This window comes from Brachypodium distachyon, chromosome 2 (genome assembly GCF_000005505.3).
Source record: "Brachypodium distachyon strain Bd21 chromosome 2, Brachypodium_distachyon_v3.0, whole genome shotgun sequence".
NCBI classification, from domain to species: Eukaryota; Viridiplantae; Streptophyta; class Magnoliopsida; order Poales; family Poaceae; genus Brachypodium; species Brachypodium distachyon.
Genome location: NC_016132.3, coordinates 20,587,496 through 20,608,171, shown reverse-complemented (window position 1 = coordinate 20,608,171; position 20,676 = coordinate 20,587,496). Strand labels below are relative to the sequence as shown.

General features: G+C 45.4%; 2 protein-coding genes across 5 annotated transcripts; both read right to left on the bottom strand.

The window, feature by feature from the left end:
- Window positions 1-5,030: 5,030 nt before the first annotated feature.
- LOC100833987 (probable membrane-associated kinase regulator 4) lies at window positions 5,031-6,786 on the bottom strand. The gene has a single exon (XM_003566131.4). It carries the CDS (start codon window positions 6,611-6,613, stop codon window positions 5,285-5,287), a length of 1,329 nt encoding a protein of 442 aa, XP_003566179.2. The 5' UTR covers window positions 6,614-6,786; the 3' UTR covers window positions 5,031-5,284.
- Window positions 6,787-9,594: 2,808 nt separating this feature from the next.
- On the bottom strand, window positions 9,595-17,037 carry LOC100835099 (phosphatidate phosphatase PAH1). 4 transcript variants are annotated; one of them, XM_010232984.3, is made up of 11 exons: window positions 16,876-17,037; window positions 14,574-16,676; window positions 13,907-14,490; window positions 13,757-13,830; window positions 12,540-12,624; window positions 12,346-12,432; window positions 12,113-12,185; window positions 11,930-11,973; window positions 11,452-11,580; window positions 11,282-11,380; window positions 9,595-10,142 (listed from the first exon to the last, which is right to left on the bottom strand). In XM_010232984.3, exons 2-11 carry the CDS (start codon window positions 16,579-16,581, stop codon window positions 10,086-10,088), a joined length of 3,240 nt encoding a protein of 1,079 aa, XP_010231286.1. In that variant the 5' UTR covers window positions 16,582-16,676; window positions 16,876-17,037; the 3' UTR covers window positions 9,595-10,085. The 4 variants fall into 4 exon arrangements, with proteins under 4 accessions (XP_010231286.1, XP_010231289.1, XP_010231288.1 ...); XM_010232987.3 differs by having other exon boundaries at window positions 14,574-16,666; window positions 16,876-17,036; XM_010232986.3 differs by having other exon boundaries at window positions 16,792-17,016.
- Window positions 17,038-20,676: the final 3,639 nt, after the last annotated feature.

The window sequence follows — 20,676 nt, the reverse complement described above, 5'->3', positions numbered from 1 at the left end:
TCGCCGTCGCCTCCGCTAGATTCTGACGCCACCGCACCGCCTCCGCTGGATCCCGCCACCACCGCTCCGCGCCGCTGCATCTGCTGGTCACCGCCACCTCCATCGCACCGCCCTGCTGGATCCGCTGGTCGCAGCCACCTCTGCTTGATGCCACCACTGCTGCTGGAGACCACTGTCGCGCCGCCTCCGTTGGATCCACGCGATGCCACCATCGCCGCCTGAACTCGCCTTCGCTCGATCCCATCACCTCCGCCTCCGCTCAATCCCGTCTAGATTTTTCTCGTTCCTTCGGCCGGCGATTCCGCGCGTGAGTTTATCCGGGCCTTTGGAGGTCCGTACTGTAAAAAAAACTAGGCCCGTGGAGGGGAAAAAACCCCCGGTATCGTTTGAAAGAAGAAGACCTTCTCACACAGGCCTAGAAAATCCCGGACCTCATGCCCCACCCATACAGAGCGGCACCGCGGCGTCACGTGAGAACAAAGCCAGCCTTAGACCTATGCTTTGGTATGGGAGGTCCGTACTATTTTCTGTTTGTAATAGGCTTAAAACGGGGTAAAAGAATACCTAAACCGCAAACCAATCATGATTCTGGACTTCCATTGGAAAAAAAAAGTGCTCCGTGTTTTACACCGGTTTTGGGCCAAAAACCGGTCTTCCAATCAGGGCCTTACAGTGTACACGAGACCTTTGCGGGTAAACAAGCCATCCCGGCGCAAATGTTAGTGTTAGACTGATTGGGACCCGGATTCTGGAACAGTGATTTGCGTGAATCTGCAAATAGGGCAGCATCTGCAGAGGCCGGGGGTTTCTCCTCCTTTTTTGAGGAAAAAACATATAGGGCAGCAGCATAACAACTACTCCCTCCGTCCCAACATAAGTGCTATACAAATCCACTTCCCTTATTTCGGGACGGAGGCAGGGCCGTCTCCAGGATTTGGAGGCCTTGTCATGATTCTTCCAATACTGTATAGCAAACAAAAGTAGTCTAAATAAATTCAAACATCATATGAATTGCAGGTTTATCAATACAATCAGATAGATGAGAGGGTCTGACCGCAACTGGAATTAGGAATTTAGGGTCAAACTGCCAAAGCAATCCTGAGCAGGGGCTGCAGGGAGGGATGGCAATGGGTAACCATTACCCGCATACCCGGCGGGTAAATCCCCATTAGGGTGCGGGTTTGGGCAAGAATTTTGACCCGCGGGTACGTAAATGGGAAATACATCATACCCATCGGGTATTACTGGTACGGGTATGGGAATATATAACCCGTACCCTTGTACCCGTTTACCCGTATAATAAACTCTCATACATGTGTGATGTGATGTCGTTTACTGTTTTAAACGATATATTATCCTTTTATGTGTGGTTTGTTATTTATAATTTGTTAATATAGTGTTGTTTATGAAAAAATTGATGCGGTTTTGACAAATATGATGATGTTTCTAAGGAACATGTTGTTGTCGATCAAATTTTATTAAGGGTATTTTTACCCACGGGTACCCATCTGCCCTGACGGGTGATGGGTATGGGAAAATGTTGTACCCGTTGCTGGGTATGGGTACGGGTAACGGGTAATCTCAAAGAGAACGGGTAAGGGTATGGGAAGGCTCAACCAGTACCCATACCCTGCGGGTGCCATCCCTACCGCTGGAGTCTACAGATCAAAGAGCAAAAGCAGCAGCAGGGCGCAGGATTGCCATCGATCGCGTGCAGGAGGAGGCGGGCAGGCAAGCGAGTCGATCACGTGCAGTACTGCAGTGCAGGAGGAGGCGGCCGATCGCATGCAGATGGAGGAAAGGAGGAGCCGAGGAATCGGGCATCCTAGGAGTCGCACGAGGCTTTGCTTTTCCCGTGCGTTACATGCGTAATTAGATTAGCATCGATTTGTTTCCGGTTAATAGCATAACTAACCCCAGATTTGGAGGCCCTGAGCGGTCGTGCACCTTGCGCACCCTCATTGACGGGTCTGGACGGAGGGAGTACTATATATCATTGGTTTAGAGTAGATATCGTGTAAACACACTATTTGAAGGGTTTTTACTTTGATATGTTTGAAGGTTTTTTACTTCTATTTCAAGATATCGTGTAAACACATTATTTGAAGGGTTTTTACTTCTATGGATCATAACTTTAGTTCAATTTTCCTATTTAAATTTTGATATAAAATGTGAATAGGAGATTTAAAATTAAACACAGTGTGTCATTCGTTTAATCCCCTTGCACCTCTATATATGAACAGAAAGACTTGCTTGTGTGCATCGATTGATGTAAAGACCGGAGCATTTTCTCTTCTTTCGAAAAAAAAAACCATACTCCCGGTGGTGGCCGGTGCACTCTGGACTACACCCATCACTCCAGGCATTGGCCCATGCAAACAAGAGCGAATTTTTGTCAGGGCCGACTTAAGAAAAAGGAACAGAGTTGCTGCTCAAACTAATCTAAATTATTGGTAGACAAAACGCATTTGCTAAATAAATAAATAACGCAGAACAATCTTGGGGTGGTATACAGTAATGCGTGTTTCATGCCCCCATGCCTCATCAACCCCACCACTCCACAGTGCACACCAGCATCAACTTGGCGTGGCTCAATATCTGTGTGGCTTTTGGCTTTAGTTTTTCCTTGCTTTCGATCGGTGGTGTGCATATTGGCATGCGCTTCGGGTTCAAGGATTACATAGTTTTCTTGGCAATTTCTTTACGAGATCTCCGCGCTTAAAGCGACGTGATGGCATTATTTAGTCCTTGAGTGGGATCCCTGCTGATCTGATTTGGGGGAGTTGGATGCTGACAGGCAGTGCTCTTTATGCGAAATCATTAGCTTGATGTTCTGATTTGTATTTAATTTAACTTTATTATTCTGGTGTAGTTTCGGCATCATGTGGTGCTTAAGCCAAGGGGGGAGAATATATACCTGGTTGCAGTCTTGAAGTCTTGGTTTTTATTATATCAGGCAGGCAGTTGTGATGTGGGCTAGCTGATCCCTGTCTATTGCATTGCAGGCTTGCAGCTCCTCTCATGACTTTAAGCACGAGTAAAATATGGAATCTGGTCCGTGCTTTCTGCATCGGACTTGTGCAATTCAACTGATAATCGATTTTATTTAACCATGTCAACATCAATGGCAATCCCCTTAGTTCATTGTCTAATGAGGTGTTAAACTGTAGAGTCGAAAATTCATGACGGTTGAGACAAAGAATTCTGCTCTCAAGCGTCAGGCCTACCAGTTGAATATGTCCTCCTGACTTTATTGTACCACTTTTGGTAGATGATGGGTTTCACTCTTAAGCTAACAAAGGTTGACTTCCCTGTAAAAAAACTGACTGGTTTAACCCGGAAACAAAAATCAGCGGCCCAGTGCCTTTAAAGGATGAACAATCAAACAGGAGTGACCCTCTCAAATACACATACTTAACTAAATACTTAAGCTCTTCGCAAAAAAAATAATTCCTAAATACTTAAGCTATCCTAGCTTGTATGCTGAGCATTAATTTTTTCATTGCTAGTGTTGCCTCTCAAAGGATGAACATACTTAACTAACTACTTAAGCATGTCTAAAGGTTAGCACTAATACAGTTCCCATGTGTGGAGCCGTACCAATCAGATGTATACCCTTATTTACGCATAATGTTTCCAATGCGTGTTGCCAATGCGTAGCAGGAGATCGACCCATGGTGACTCACTGACTGGGACATCAGACATGCACTGATGGGAACAGAAAGTTGTGTGTGCCTCCATCCATTGTCTCCCTCAACATTGCACATTTGCACTGTTCTCCTTTTTGTTTCCATTTTATTTTGCATCTCAACAAACAGTGTCCCTGCTTGTTTCCTTGATGGAGCTTAAAATTAGCTTTAAAGATGAGCATGCTGCTGCTGGTGTTGGCAATGGCAACTAGTATTAATACATATACTGAGCCCTTTTCTAGCTTGCAAGTTTTGTGTGTCGGCCACTGAAATAAAAACTTTGTGTACCTTGTCACCTTGAAACGAGATACCGTGCTCTTGTAATCTTGCCTTTTGTGCACATGGTGGTATGAGATCGTAAGCTTGGATGCGGATTAACTAATGGTATGAAATCAAACTGTCAGAAAAAAGCAAGTTTTACTTGGCTCTGCCTATGATGCCGTTGTCAGGATGCATCATGGTATATCCATGTCTTGCTATCTTTTGATCATCCCCTCAATGATCCTGTGAAAAGCGTGTGATCTTTGCTTTGGTCATATCTTCGTGTCTTGCCAGTGGATTGGCGCTGAGCTGAGTTCAGTGCTCTGAACAACGCAAGAAGGAAACTGAAGGGAATAAATATGGAGGTCAGTAATTTGTATAACACAAAGGAAATGTCTATTTCTCGGTGGACTTAGAAATAGATATTTCTCATTTGACAATCATAGCCATCCAATGAAGATTTTCTCATCATTTGTATTTGCATGATTTTATACGAATCTCAATGATTGGATCAAACGGTTGTTAGTATCAACTTAGAAATAGTTATTCTCAGTCGCCTTAATAATAAGAAAACCATTTTTACAAACGCTTGGCTATTTCTCTATCTTGCTGAAATTGTTGAAAAATCTCAGTTACCTAATTTTGCACACTACTGAGCTTAAAATTGCACTTCTTGAAAATCGCAGCTACATATTCTATATATATGTGGAGTAGCTTGGACATAAAGATAGTTGGATGTTGATTTAAACACGTTGAAATGTAACCAAGATTTTTATTGAACATATTTATTTTGTGTGAGATTCGGCATTTGGTTTAAATTTGATTACTGAAGCTCAAAGAAAAACAAAAACAAAACTGCCCCCTCATGAAGTTATATGTCCCTGATTATATTCTCCTTCTCTTATTATTATTCTGCAGCACATGCATCTTGTAGTGCCAAGAAGGTGCGATCCTATTGTAATGCAAATTAAGAGCCCAAAGAGTCTGCTGCAGACTGGTATTCTAGATCTCTTGTCAAATTCTAGAGTTCTTTTTACATATTGACTTGTTGTCTTGTTCAGTTGTTCGTTAGTACAGTACTTTGCAGAAATTAATCTATCATGTAACACAATCTGATGTTAATACTCAAAGTCAAAACAATCTATGCTGAAAAGTTCAGGGGTTGTTCATTTGATGCTTTGAGCTCGCATCATGAGTTGATTGCACAGGGAACAGAATCAGTCAAGAAACACAAGTTCCAGTTCCAGCAGCACCACAAAATTCTCAGAACAGAGTGCATTGCATCTATTGTACATTTTCATTCATTCGCAATCACAGCACAGCAAGCATATGTATCACCCTCTGCAGATCTCGACGAGCTCGTCGTGGAGATCCTCGGATTCCGCGGCGACCTTGGACGCCGCCGAGGACGAGAGGAAGCGGAACCCGGCGTCGCTGGCGCTCTTCCTGACGGAGGCCAGCTGCTGGGACTTCTTGCAGTAGGCGATGAGCCCCTGGATGGGGTTGTTCTCCGCCTCCGAGCTCGCGCTGCTGCTCCTCCTCAGCGCCGGCCCCGCTCCGCCGCCGTCGGATCCGCTCGAGCTCCGCACCGACGACGCCGATGACGACGAAGACGAGCTGGAAGAAGAGGACGAGGGAGGCGCAGGGGACGTCTTGCTGGACGCCGAGTAGCGCACGATGACGCTGGAGAAGGACCTCCGGTGCCCGTGCTCGCGTTCTTTATTCGCCGTGCTCTGCTCGGGGACGCACCTGTTGCCGCTGCTTCTCGCCTGGCCGGAGAAGAACGGGTTCTTCGGCTTCCTCCACGCCCTGCCATGGCTGCCATGGGAGGAGGGGATCAGCTCCTTGGCGCTTCTCGTGGCGCCGAGAACGCCGGCGGTGTTCCCTGCAGAAGGCTTCGTGGTGGCAGCAAACATGGTCTTGAGGTAAGCCTTGGGCGCCTTGAGCTTGAGGAACCCGAGGCTCACGAACCGGAGCTTCCTCGACCACGGCTTCTTCTTCCCTTCGCAGATGCTCGCATCGTCTTCTTCGTTGCCGGCCGCGTTATAGTACTCCCGGAAGAACTCCTCCACGTTGAGCTCCCCGCTGAGCGCGCAGCACGAGTAATCGCCCCCCTGCGGCGACCGCGACGAGCGCTCGCAGGGCGTGGCCGGGGCCGTGCTCACGGCCAGGACCCGTGCTCGCCCCTTGCCCCTGCCGCCATGGTCGTCGAGGAGGAGGAGGTCCTCCACCATCTGGGCGCGCGGCGGCAGGTGGAGCGGCAGCAGCTTGCCCTTGTAGAAGAGCTCGTCGGCGGGCGACGCTAGCGGCGGGTGGCCCGACCGGTCCAGCGGCGCCGACATGTGGAACTCGAACTCCTCCCTTGTTCCGGAGCTCAGGTCCATGTCGATATACTCCTCTTCTTCCTCCCCTACTCGCCACCCGCTCGCCATTTCTACTTGACTAGCTTCTGAGGAGCTACGAAGAAGTTCCTGTGTTGTACTGTTGTGTCTCGGGGACTCTGTTTTCTGACTCTGCTTTGCTGCTCTCTTCTCTTCTCCAGGGGGCAGGAAAATGGCAGAGCTATAGACGGGCGTGCTCTCATTTATACAGATGGCAGCAAGCAAGCGAGCGAGCGAGCGCTTTCTCCTTTGGGCCCTACGCCCTGCCATTGCTGTCCGCATGATCCGACTCTTGTTTCCATCCTGGCCCGGCAACGATCTGGTCTTTTAACTAGTGCTTGCTTGCTCACTTGCCCCTCTCTAGTCTCTAGTGAAGAATGCGTTGCTGCATCTCTGGCTTTATTCGTGTGTCTCTGCTCCCCCCCTTCCCTTTCTTTTTTTGCTCGAGGGGAAATCGGCTTTGCGCGATCGAACAAGTACCGATTATAATCACTTGATTAGCGTGTTGGGTGCGCTCTTCTTTTGCTTTTTGCTCCCCTTCCCGCTCTGCTGCGTGCTTCTCTTCTTTACATGGCTACCAATCTATCTCGTGCCATTTGATTTGACAAACAAAAGGTGCTGCTACTCCTAATTTATATTAGCAGTACACTAATTCTGGGTGTTGATTACGGCATGGTTACTGGTACAAATTACAAGGCCAGGTTAGTCATTGCAAAGGCAATTAGTAGTACTCACTCCTCTTCCTAAAATATTGTCGAAATATCACATGTATCTAGATATTTTTTAAGAATAGATACATTCATATTAAATCAAATTTGAGTCAAAAATTTAGAATCATAGCTCGGAGCGCACACATCAAGTTCCAACCGGTGGAGCGACCGAGTCGGACAGTACGTACGGCTGATATGCAAGATCTGCGCCGGCCCGGAAACCCAACCCAACCCAACCGGGCTGCTCTCTCCTCGGTTTACTGAATCAAATTACGTAAATCGGCTCAAAATCTTTGGCCGTTCCAGCTAAACTTTCGAATTCGAAACGGGAGGAGCCAGCTCGTGCACCCAGAAACAGTGCCTCCCCCTCCCCCTAGAAAAACAAAGAAATGTACTCCATGTCTTGGGTGAATGCACTTGTTTATGCCGTCTCGATCTCCATGTCAGCCAGCTTGGAGTTTGAAGAAGGTGTCGTGTCCTTGCTCATCCGTGGTGCCCGTCCGATTCAGAGACGTGCAGAGAAAAGAAGGGTCGTTTCAGAGACGGCATGGGGGACAATGGACGGACTGGCGTGCCTGTGTCACTGCATGTCCTTCGTTTTCGTATCAGGAAACCCATCCACGGATAGATGCAAGCTTTGCAGCTTTGGGGTCTGTCTGTCTGGGCCAATCCTCGAAGCGTGCGAGGGTGACACACTGACATCACTCACTGCCAGTTTCTTCCTTTCCTTCCTTCTCCAGCTTACGTGCGTGAACGTGACATCTTGCGGGGGAGCATCCTGACAAGCCGTAAATTTTGGCAAAGCAGTACACCTACTCCTACTCCTACTTCGACACTACACTACGGATTAGGAGTAGCAAAAGTACAGTATAGATGCATATAAAATCTCCTCAGGTTCTATTGTTTCCTTGGAAAGAATTTGTCGAGTTCCTTTCAACGAAAAGGAAAGCCTTGACATTGTGACGGGCCACCCTCTTTAGTCTTTATTCTCTCCTACCAGCACTCCATTTCTGTCTAGAGCTAGCAGAGACCAGGGAGCACTAAGCAAAGTCCGAAGAATCGCTTAAAGATATCGTTAGGCTAACATCTCACCCCTCCAAAAGTCTTAACTCGCGGGAAAGGAACAATTGTATAGAGATGCTTACTTGGTAGTGATTATTCAGCTCGTTTGACTAGCTAGGGGAATGTGAATTGTGGAACGCAGGATAATTAGGAGGTTAGGCTTGTGGGCTGCGGTCAACGGCCGAACCGAACCTCCGGGGTTTAGGGTGGCCTGAAAGAAAGGGGCGGCGGCGGCGCCACTTGCCACTGGTGGCTCTCTCCATCGATCGCGTGGCCGGCGGTGGTTTGAACGTGGAAGATTCCTGCTCGCAGCGCCACGCCACGCCAAGCAAAGCATCTGGTGCTTATCCTTCAAGTCTTTACTCGCAAAAAAAAGAAGTTTTCCTCTGGTCACTAGCTTTTACTACACGAACAGAGTAGAGTTGGTTCAATTTGGTGGACGCCCGTTCGCCTAGGACTGTTTGTATAATTGTATGCGTCTGCTGGATTCCCGTCCATGCGCGCGGCCGTGTGACGCTGCGTCGCGTAGGCTTGGACAAATTGACAGACGTGACTTCGCCTTTGCTTGTTGCCAACACGTTTTTAGTTCCCTCCCCGGTCCCTCGTAAAAGGAGTGCAAAGATCTCAGAGCTCGAGGCGCTCCTTTGCCAACTCCGTGACTGGAGGCAGTTATTCTCTCTTTTCTGTTTAACTCTGCTATCACCAAATGGCAGGGCTCTGTTCAGTTTTCTCTTTTCTATTTTAACTCTACATCACCGATTGGCAGGTTCTGCTCCTGTTTCCTCTGCTGGAGACATTCGAGGGGTAATGCCAGATGGCTGTAGCATGCGGAATCAAGCTAACCTGTGCCCTGCTTGGCACAGGTGCATTTCACCAGATTTCTGAGGAATTTTGTTGATTGTGGTTTATTTTTGAATTAGAATCCTCAGAATTCCCTCAAAATCCCGTAAAATCCACATGTGCCAAACAAGCCGTTAAAGAAATTCAGAACAATTCTCGTATAGTGGTTTGATCCAGGCTAGTTCAGCTCAGGACCAGCTGCTCGGGCATGACTACACGCTGAACCCCGCACTTTGGCAATATGATGAAGACCATGCGAACATACATGCTTATAAGTTTCTTAATATATACACAGTATGTTAGAGGATGGAGACAAACACGTACACTTTTGAGTTCAACCTCAATTTTATTTGGAAGGAAGGGAAAAATAAAACAAATCGAGAAATGATTAGTTTAGAAATGAATCTGAGTTTGGACTTTTTACACTTCACACCATCCGGTACATAAACCAATGATGTTAAGAAAATAGTCACCACCAACCTAGATGTCCCACTTCTGAACCACCGGGGACTTGCTAGTTTAAATTTTTTGTTCAAATTTGACTTTTGATCGAGATGTTAGCCTAAAAGCAGGACATGTGAGGGATCCTGCTTACATCCCTACCCAGATGTAATGCAAGATACAATGTTTAAAGCACAAGGAAAAGGGAAATGGCGCAAGAAATGCAGAATCATATTTCTATTTCCACGTACAACATACAGCGTGTTTGATAGTTTCTGTTTCCAGTTGCTTTCTTGTACCAGGATTCATCTAATTGACAGACAAGCTGCAGCTACGGGAATAAGGAAAGTAATGCAGGCTAGGCTACCAGCTGCTGATAACAGATCAACACTCATGTTATCTCGTTGTCAATTGAGGATGCCAAGAGCCTCGGCCTCTACACATGGCAATAAGTTCCACAACAACGTCAATCAGATCACTACCTAAAAGATGAATGATCGTGACAGAACTGCGCTGGAGCAAAGAAAACTGGAACTTTTGCAACGGCGATCAAAACAGTACATCTGGAAACTCCTGAGATGCTTTACAAGTTGGACAGAACTCTGCTGTGGCGCTTGAGAACTAGTGTACACGAACTTTCCTGTTATGCTGGAGCCTGGAGGTGACTACTTGTGTCTACTGCTGCATTTGTCAAAGATACACTACAAATCAACGTCTGGCAATGGAACCTTCCAGTAATTCCAGGAATTGTAGTCTTCCTGTGCAACATTATCATTCGATGGTCAGAACAAAAGGATTAATCTGTAATTCCTGGAATAGTAAATCACCATGGGCAAGTGCAACACTATCACTCCAGCTGCTCTCAAAAGAGTAATCTGTATAAATATCAGGTAGCAATGAAGCATGGAACTGAACATGCCTCTAGCCTACATCATACATGAAGAATGTTTCTTGATACTACCTCCGTCCAACAATAGGGGGCGTATTAGCTTTCCTTTGACCAATGCTTTGACCACAAATTACTTTATTAATATATAATTATATGACATAGATTCATATCCATTATATTCCTACTCAAGGATATTTGCTTATGGTTATGATTTTGATCACATTAGTCACATATTCATGAAGTAATTTGTGGTCAAAGGCTTGGTCAACCGAACCCTAATATGCCCCCTATTGTTGGACGGAGGGAGTAATATAGAAGGGGTAAGCATGCCTCTGCACCGGTGTAGCTAATCTTATAACCACAGTCTGCATGTACAAGTCGATCGCGTTTTATTTCTAATATGGCCTTTACCAATTTGTGAAAAAGAGACTTATAGAACTGAAGAAAATTATTGTTTAATTTGTAACTTTTTGAAACTGACTGCAGTATGAATGGAAATTAGATCGTGTTATCTATTATGTGAAAACACCGGTATCCTAGATTCTGGATAGCAAGTTCAAACATCTAGTGAGAAAACAATTCTCTGGTAATTACAAAATTTATGATTGAAATAATGTTCTTATGCTCTCGTGAGGAACATCAATACGATTTTATGGCTGTTCAAAATACACGAGGTAAAGCAGCATTATCCGAACTCCCCAACTGGCCAAATGTATTACAGAGTAGGTTAAAAGACCAAGACTAGATGAAATGAAATGGGCAGAAACTATTAAGTTTGTGGCTACATCTAACTATACCCAATATATGTGAATTTTTTGTTGCCTGTTACATAATTTCCACTCTATGTTTCGAACCACTGCATAATACTACTACTCCGATCCTAAATTGTTGTCGAAATATTACATGTATCTAGACGCTTTTTAACAATAGATACGTCCATATTTGGACAAATTTGAGTCAAGAATTTAGGATCAGAGGGAGTAATAGTTTCTCATAAGGAAAGCTGACCTGTTCAACAAGAGTTGTTGGAGGGAACATGTCATTGACAAGGGTATGTAAGGAGGTATAGGACTTCACATCAACAGAACTGTTGATCGCTACTTCACCCTGCATGACGACAAGATATGACTTAGGAAGCAATTACGCAAGCACAACATTACTGACTCTGAATGTAATACCTTCGGGTTGATGATAAAAATCTTGCCCTTGGGAATTCCCATCTTTTTATAACTAAGCTCGTCTGTATCTCTGTTACCGAATCCAGCATAAAATGGATTGTAGTCGGAAGGAAACAGTGCTTTAATGTCCTGTCAAGAACAAAAACATGACATGTCAAAATCCTATCATAATACCGATTTGAAGTTTCAGGTTGTCTGCAGGAATCTGGAAATGGCCTTATTAGACTTAATTGTTCCCTGGTCTTTACAAAAGAATTCAGGAACCAATCCCATGAAAATCCCCGGTCTATCAAGCAAGTATATTGTTCGTCTGTGTAGTAGAAGCATATGATGCCATACAAGAATTCATTTCCAGAAATATCCCCCATCCAAACAGGCCTCTAGGGTTATTACTCGAATAAATAAAATCAACATTTTTCTGCAATTCCATCATTACATGCGAAACAAGCAAAGTCAGGAAGCTGATTCTGACAATTACCTCCAGACAAGCAATCTTGAACTCATGTGGGGCTCTTCTTATAACTGAGAAGATCAGAGGAAACATGAGAATTTTATCATCCTACTAGAGTTCAGTGAATCAAAATGGCAATTTTTCTTGTTGAAGTAAGAAAAGGGAGTAAGTCAACATTCAACCAATAGTTATTAGATGATGAGATGTCACCTTCTCTGTAGAGCGACGGGAACAAACCATCAGGTGAAATTACAACAGGTCCGTTAGGCAGTGCTTTCCCATCCTGCAAATTTGCAAAAGGATATGGTTGATACATAACCAACTCTATAGACATATTAACACTATAGCAATAGGAACCCATTAGACAATGAATGCAGTTGCAGATCTGATCAGATCATCACAAGTTGACAGAAGGAAACAACAGTGGAAATTACTGTATTTACCTGCTTTAGATTGAAGAGGAAATTTTTTGTCAGATATGCCTGGACAATAGCTCTAGCACTAAGGAATATTAGTTGATAACCATTTTCCTGGTTGGGAAATAAAAGGTTCATCAGAAAACTACGTGCACAAAAACTGGGTACAATTTCGCCCAAGAGTAAGGGAAACCACTAAAAATCAAAATTGTGCATCACACCTTTATTGCACAAAAAAGCCGAGCAACACCAGACTGACTCCAATCCCGTCCAACTAATGGCATTACCTGGCCCAACACATCAGACCTGAAATGTAATGTAAGTAATTAACTACTCTAGTTCAGCTGTTGTGGTAATTGACAGCAAAAGAATCACGTGTGGAAGTGTACACTGCAAAGGAAAATGATGCAGTAAGCCGCAAAATTCTTCAGATAGAGCTGAGGTTAAATTCAGTTAGTTGGTGCCAAGTCCAGGGAGCCTTGTTCATTGAAGTTTCAGATGAACTAAAAAGACAATTTGCTGGAAATGCATTTACCAAGAAACAACGTGTGGAAACATTATTTGTGTGATAAACGATACAAGACAAACAATGGACCAAAATCACTAGTTGTGAAACAAAATTAGCATGGGCATGGCACCTTGAACCAAAGGAGATGTAAAACTTCAAGCATTGCAATTTATGCCTGAGTTATGTTGCCAAGTCCTATTACAGTGACTAATGTTTGCCAGCTATTCATATATGGGGAAGAAGATACAAGAGTTGGAAAAGAACCCGCATTGCCAGAATGTTGTAGAATTTTACCAACCATTGGTCTACTGGTCACATGGAGCAATCCATATGAATCACTACAAAGTCACAAAATATGACATCCAACATCTAATGTTGCCAACAGAAAGTATAGCCACCATTCTAGCATGGTGCCTTAACGAGTCTTAAGACAGATTAAGAGTACATAAAATGAACAGCTTCAGCATTCTTGAAAAAGAATAGTCTACAAAGCACATATATTTGCAACTAAATCAAGAACAATTAATTCATTCGATTAGGCAAAAATCATCACAAGTGATGCAGCTTGGGTTTTTAGTATTCTTCTTAGATTCAGTGGAACCATAATTCAAAATAAAGTAATACATATTTGTTTTGTCAATGAAAATTAGCAACAAAAAAACATAATGCAAATGGCTTCTTTTCATCATATTGCCTTAAACTCGAAGAAGTGAGCATACAGTAAACAAAGGAAGCCTCACAGCAACATCTAACATGACAAAATTATTAAATATACCCAGTAATACATTATTTTTGTCTGGAAAGTTAGGCTGGTTTGCCATAAGATTTGCAACTTAATTTACAGTTTGGTGAGACAATCTGACAGATGAATAGATGATGATTGACTGAAATAGTTCATTGAATTTGGCAAATCTGAACTATGGACTTTACCTTGTGATGGTTCCATCCACGTCAGATATAACAATTTTTGCATTCCATTTCCACACATATATATGTGCATCAACCTAGTGAAAGAACAAACTTTAGTACAAAGATGTCCAAAATAAAAGGATAAATAATCAAGAAAAAAGAGGCACAAACCTGTTGCTTCCCAAAAACTCTGGTGCAGAAGCTAAAGGTTACGATGTTTTGTCCCTCCTTCAGATTCAGGGATGCAACCTGTTCACTAGTGGGAATTAAAGTCCGCACAAATTGCTTTCTTGGTGACTGGTTTTTTTTGTTCTCCGGGGCTTGTTCATCCATTGGACTCAAGACAGTCTCAGTATCAAGAAAAATATCCTCGGAAGAATCACTATTACTGCGTTGAAGGGATCTTGATATCCTAAATGGAATGGGCCAAAGTCTCCATCTCCGGCTTGAGGGAGACATCCCAAGAGAATCTTCTCTCGAACCAGGTGTTTCCTGGAGTTCAACTGGAATAGCATCAATAGGTTCTACACTGAAGTCTGGACCAAATACAGCCTTCCCAAGAATAATATGAGAAACTTTACTCCATACAAAATAGTTACAGCCTATTTTGACAATAAGGTTTGCATTTTTTATTATTGATGGCCCAGATGACTTAAAATCCTCCTCATGGACAAGATGTTGTTGGAAGACATCATCAGCAGATGTCCGGCCCATTCCTGGCCGTAGCATGTGCCCACAAAGAGAAATCTCAAACCCTGCCAATAGAAATGAAAGCAAAGTAATGAAACCATGTCTTCTAAAAATGAGAAAAAGAACTGGTGACCTGACATGTGCTTACCCAAGCCCTTCTGTACTCGGGGGTGTTCTTTGTTTAGTTCCTCTTCAGCAGATGGGTTCTCTGGAATGCTTCCTAATTTGTCTTTGTCACTGCTTCTTGGGGATGAATGCAAACGAATTTTAGAAGGGATGGTGTCTTTACTCCTGTCATAAGAACCTCCTTCGTACGACAAGTCAGATGCCTTGCCATAATGGGGAGAGCTGTCTTCGCTTTGTGTTATATTATTATCTGACGTAATTGATGAAACATCAACTTCATCTAGATGATCACAGTGTGCACTTTCACTTCCATCTTCCCCCAGATCTATGTCAACATCAGAGCGGTTACTCAGACTAAGCTGAGAATCCCTCTGATGATCGAATTCAGGAGAAAAGGGCTCGGTTCCTGAATCCCCATCATCTTGTGATGTCAGATCCAAACAACTTCTAAAAGTATCGTATCTCCCTAATCGAGCCTCAATATTCTCATTGCTGGCATCACCAACCTTGTGTATCTTAGCTGGGGACTTGCAAGCCTCCTCAACCTGAACCAGTGGGATGTCACAAGCCGCATCTTCATTCGTCAACGGTTCATAACCCTCAATCTTGTTCTCCGGGACATCAAGAGCCTCATCTTCATTGGTCAAGGATTGACAACCCTCGTTATTATTCTCCGAGACATCAAGGGCCTCATCTTCATTGGTCAAGGATTGACAACCCTCGTTATTATCCTCTGAGACATCAAGAGCCTCATCTTCATTGGTCAAGGATTGATAACCCTCATTATTATTCTCCGAGACATCAAGAGTCACATCTTTATTGGGCAAGGATTTATAATCCTCAATGTTGTTCCCTGAAATATCATGAGCCTCATCTTCCAAGGTCAACAATTGACGAGCCTCATCTTCATTGGTCAAGGTTTGATAGCCCTGACTCTTACTCTCTGAGACATCAAGAGCCACATCTTTGTTGGGCAAGGGTCGATGGTTCTCAATGTTGTTCCCTGAAATATCATGAGCCTCATCTTCCAAGGTCAAAAATTGATTATTCGAACCATTGTTCCCTGACTGTGATATATCCTGAACTTCAACTTCATTTGTTGATGCAACAAAAGCCTCACCTTCATTAACTGACACATGGAGTGCTTCGTATTCACTAACTCGGAGAACATGTGACTCATCCTTCTCAATTGATACCTCCTGAAGCTGTACTTCATATTCATTAACTCTGATATCATGGGACTTATCCTTCTCAATTAATACCTCCTGAAGCTCCTTCGAAACTTCTGACGGGTGTTCAGAATCAAACTTCAACTTTTCCTGTGATATGTATATATCATCTAAAATGCCAGTTTCCCACACCTCGCCACTGCGGCTGAAGTCCCCGCTCGAGCTCTGCCCAGGTCCCAAATGGAACTGTGGTTCACTTAGTTGCACATCCTCCATGCTCTCTTCTGTTGAAGAAATGGGAGCAGTTAGAACACACCCATTAACACTAACCAAAAGCATGTCTGAAGTGCCCCCATCAGCTTGTTTTGTCAAATCTTCTGCTTCCTCCAGCTTGCTATAACCATATGAATCAAATTCCTCTCCAGTTTCTTCCTCCTGATTCTCATTCAACTCCGGGCAAACCAACTGGTCATTGGTGCCAATGTAAAGTTCACCATCGCTCTTACTACGAAGTGGAGTTTCAGGCTCATTGATAACTTCTCCTGGACCTGTTCGAGAGTCTTCACTGCCAGGCTCAAGCTCTCGCATGAAGTGGGCTTGGCCAGAGTTGTCAAGCAGCATGTGGAAGCTGGCTTCCACACCATTGACAGTGATGGTGACAACCTTCTCAGCACCCTTGAGAACGCCCTGGAACTTGCCAAATCGGACATACCAGGGGGTGCTGCGGTACGAGCCATCAGGCTGCTCAACCACGATGATGTCGACTGCGCCGCCAAAAGGGTGGAAGGGCGTCGCGACGGAGTACATGCCCTGGGAGAGGACACGGCCCACCCCGCGCCCCACCATTCCCACCACGTCCATTTCTGCAGGAGTCCTCGATCGCCAGCATCAAACAGTCACCGATCCGAACACTGGTTGCTCGATTCGTTCAATTGTTTCATCAATTCTGCAATCAACTGAACATAAGTGTAAACTCCATGGATTTGAGGGGAAGAAAAAATTGGATTCGAGCAGTAAAAACGACAGAACAAACTCGGAAATAATCTGAGCAACTTAGGGTTCGTCACCGACCAGACGAAATCAATCCAGGCCCGGTTAGATCTCCAGTCCACGGTAGGCCAAGCGAGTAGAGGGGAACAAGGACGGGATCGATACCTTCGAGGTGGTGCGCGAGCTTCAGTGGAACAAGGACGGCGGAAGCCAATTGCGCTGGGGTGGACAGGAAGAGGAAGAGGGGATGAGCCGGACCGGAGCAGAGGGTAAGGTATTTTTCAGAGAGTATTTTCCTGGGTTGTTCACGCACGATACCGAAAAGGGTAAACCTGTCCGGCCATTCTATTCTACAGTCCTCTCAGTCTTCCAGATTTTGTGCTGATTGTGATGGGTATATTCCCATTTGATTTTCCAGTGCTGTGAGATTTATTTGCTCCAACATTTTCGGGGCAGTTATAATATAAACCAAATACTACCGCTCGTGAGCTGACTCGTGAAAACATTAGAGCAAAAAATGCTAGACCTGCTTACAAAACAAACAGAAAATGCTGCAGGGGTCGGAAAAATACTACGGGCATTTTCAAAACCCTAGCTACTGGGATTAGCAAGCGCACCCATCTCGTCTGTTCGGGTAACAGCGCATCTGCGCATGCGGGCAGCAGAGCCGTAAAAAAATCATAGGCAAAGCAAAATCCACAAACCTCCCTATGATCAAACCCCAAAAAAAAAACACCGCCTTCAGGAAAGCTCCCCGAAACCACGCCGCGGACGAGCAAATTTAAACACGACGCGAAATTTCTCAAGAACAAAAAGGGAAACAATGCCAAATCGAACTGGATCCAACTCTCCCGATTAGCGGAACTTATCGAGAACCATGGGATTGGACTGGACCTCTTCGTCACTTCTCTCAGGCGAGGTCGTCCCTGAGGCCGGAAGGGGCGCCGCCGTCGTGGGTCACTGGGTGAGGTCGGAATTGGGAAAGGGATAGGAGACAGTTGAGGGCCGGTACTTATAGGTGAGCCTGCCTCGTCACACGGCATGGCGGCAGGCAGAGACTACACGAGCAACGCACGTGAGGCATCCCCGAGCCGCCTCGCAGTTGGGGTTCGCATTACCGAGAAGACGTGGAAAATAAGGATAGCGAGAGGCTGGCACCGTGGGCTTGATACGAATTACTAGCCATGGGGCCCATACGTCATAGGGGAACCGGAAGTCTTCGTTGCAGGAATAAATAGTTCGGAAATAAAAGCATGCAGACAGCGTTGCCTTTCTTGTTGTCTGCCCGCATCTACCTAACGGATTTATCATGCCAAGGGAAATGTCAGCCATGTCCTTCCTTCAGTGATGTGATCCCGCCGTTGACTAGCGGTTGACATATATCCAAAAAAAACATACCCCCTCCGTCCCACATTAAGTGTCTCAAATTTGTCCAAATATGAATGTACCTATACATAAAAAACGTTTAGATACATGTAATATTTCGACATTTAATATGGGACGGAGAGAGTACTAACTTGATTCAGAAATCAGATTTGTGCTTTCATTAGACGAATGTGAACAATCGCGGTTGGCGTTGCTAACGAACTACCGGTAAGATACAGCAGCAGCAAGCCACACGGAGAGGGGCGTTTTGGGTACCCATACCACATCGTGCGCTCGTCTTCTCCGTACTAAACACTACGTGATCCATGCCCGGGGATAAAGAAAGCCAATGGCGTGCGGATCTTGCCAGCATCAGCATGTCCCATGCGCCACTTGACAAATACGGTTTTCTCTCTCGGAATATGCTTTTCTTGGGCTTAGGAAACGGTTGCTTTCTTCCCATTCCGACATCATCTCGTGCCCGCGGGCACCATCATTTTCCCCTGATCCCACCCGTTTTCGGCTCATAAACCCCGTGGCGAAGTTAACTTGGGTCTGTGCGTGTGGGCTGCTGCTGCTGCCCGCGGTGCCCCGTGCCGTAAAGTAAACGTGTTCCTTCGTCCGCCACCTGCACGGTTTTGCGTTTCCAGAAGCTATCTGGGGCGGTCGCTGTCCGTGTGGCCGCGGACAAGCCACGGCCACGTACGTGCGCCAACTGACTTGGGCTTTTCCGCGTCATGGAGTACGCGAGCGATGTGGTCATTGTCGTGTGAAGCGGCGGGAAGGAGCCAGGGGCGTGGACAGACGAGAGATCACGACACGGGTACCAGAAGGATCATGTAGGGGCTCTTGGAGTTATCACTTCTCTGGATGCCAGTGCGGATGAGGTCATAGACGGTTTAGGACTTTGAATTAACGGATGAAATGCAGTGCTCCGTTTGCATCTTCTCTCTTCTTTTGGTGAGGGGAGTACTTCGTTTGGCGTTTGCTCTGACGCATGTTGGAAACTCTGTGTGGCAACTGGCAATGCTACGTGAGGCTTTCTCGTGTGATTTTTCTTTTGCGGGGCATTCTCATGTGACCTGTTCTCCAATGTGAAATTGTAGGTCCGGTCTCGGTCTCACCATACTGCTCTTTCTCTGCGGTTTCGCCGGTTGACAACCTGGTGATCGTGAAAGCGCTAGCTGTAGGCATGCATCAACGCAAGTCCTTCTCCTACATGGACTGCAAAATGGGTCCCGGTGATCCTTCGCATCGAAGGTCTGGCAGCCAGCGATTTCTAGTCTGTTACCGATTACGGCATGCTGGATGTTGTACCAGCATTCAGAGGGGGACAGACTTGTGTTCGGTCTTCAATGTAACCGATTCCACCAGCTCAACATTACGTACATGGAAGAAGCAGCACCAGACTGCCGATGTGCAATGCACTACATTGGATCCAAGGGACCATCACACATTCATTACTGTACGCACAGCTTTTTGCCAACATAAAGCTTTTTTAAGGGAACAGATGGCTAATGCTGCTTTCTTTTCTTTTCTTTTCTTTCTTCCGGGAGAAAATGCCTAATGCTGCCAATCAATCTTTTAACACAGCAATGCCATTTTTTAGGGGGTTGACATGCAGGGTGCCAGCCCAGTGGAGCGGCCCAGTGAGCCTCCTCCCACGCAGCCCACAAGGCCACGACCCAGGAGCAGGCTCAGTGCTTCAGGAACGTGTTGGTGCTGCAGATTCCATCGGAGCACCAAGTTTTTTTCTTCTAGTCTCCTTTTGTTTAAAGCAAACGAGTCGGGGGCCAATCAGATCAAGGATACCATTCAGATGTACTGTAATGCCTCTGGACAGCGGGTTAATCTTCAGAAATCTTCGATATTTTTTGGGAAAGGTGTTTCAAATGCAATCCGAGAGCAGGTTAAAGGGATTCTGGAAGTGACCAATGAATCGTTATCTGAAAAATACTTGGGCCTTCCGTCAGATTTTGGTCGATCATCTATTGGGGCGATTAAATACCTCAAAGATCGTGTGTGGAAAAGGGTCCAGGGATGGATGGAGAAATGTCTTTCGGCGGGTGGGAAGCAAATTCTTATTAAGTCAATTGTGCAGGCGATCCCGACATATTCTATGTCATGCTTCCTTCTTCCCGGGGGTCTTTGTCAGCACATAAACTCGCTCACTCGGAAGTTTTGGTGGGGTAGCAAAAATGGAGAGAGGAAGACTGCCTGGGTTTCTTGGGACGCAATAACAATGCCGAAGTATATGGGTGGCCTGGGTTTTCAAGATTTTGAGTTGTTAAATTTAGCTCTTCTCGTCCGACAAGTGTGGAGAATTCTCCAAGATCCGGACTCGCTCAGTGCCCGGGTTCTCAAGGCTAAATATTTCCCCGATGGATCTTTGCTTGATGCTGACCTGGGCTCAAGCCCGTCTAATGTTTGGCGCGATCTATGAGGGCAAACGAGTACTGCGGCTTGGTCTTATTAAGCGCACTGGGTCAGGCAGTGATACCCGAATTTGGATGGACAACTGGATCCCAAGGGACCATTTGTTGAGGCCAGTTGTTGCGAAATATGTGCAGCCGCCTGACTTGGTTTCTGAGTTGATCGATG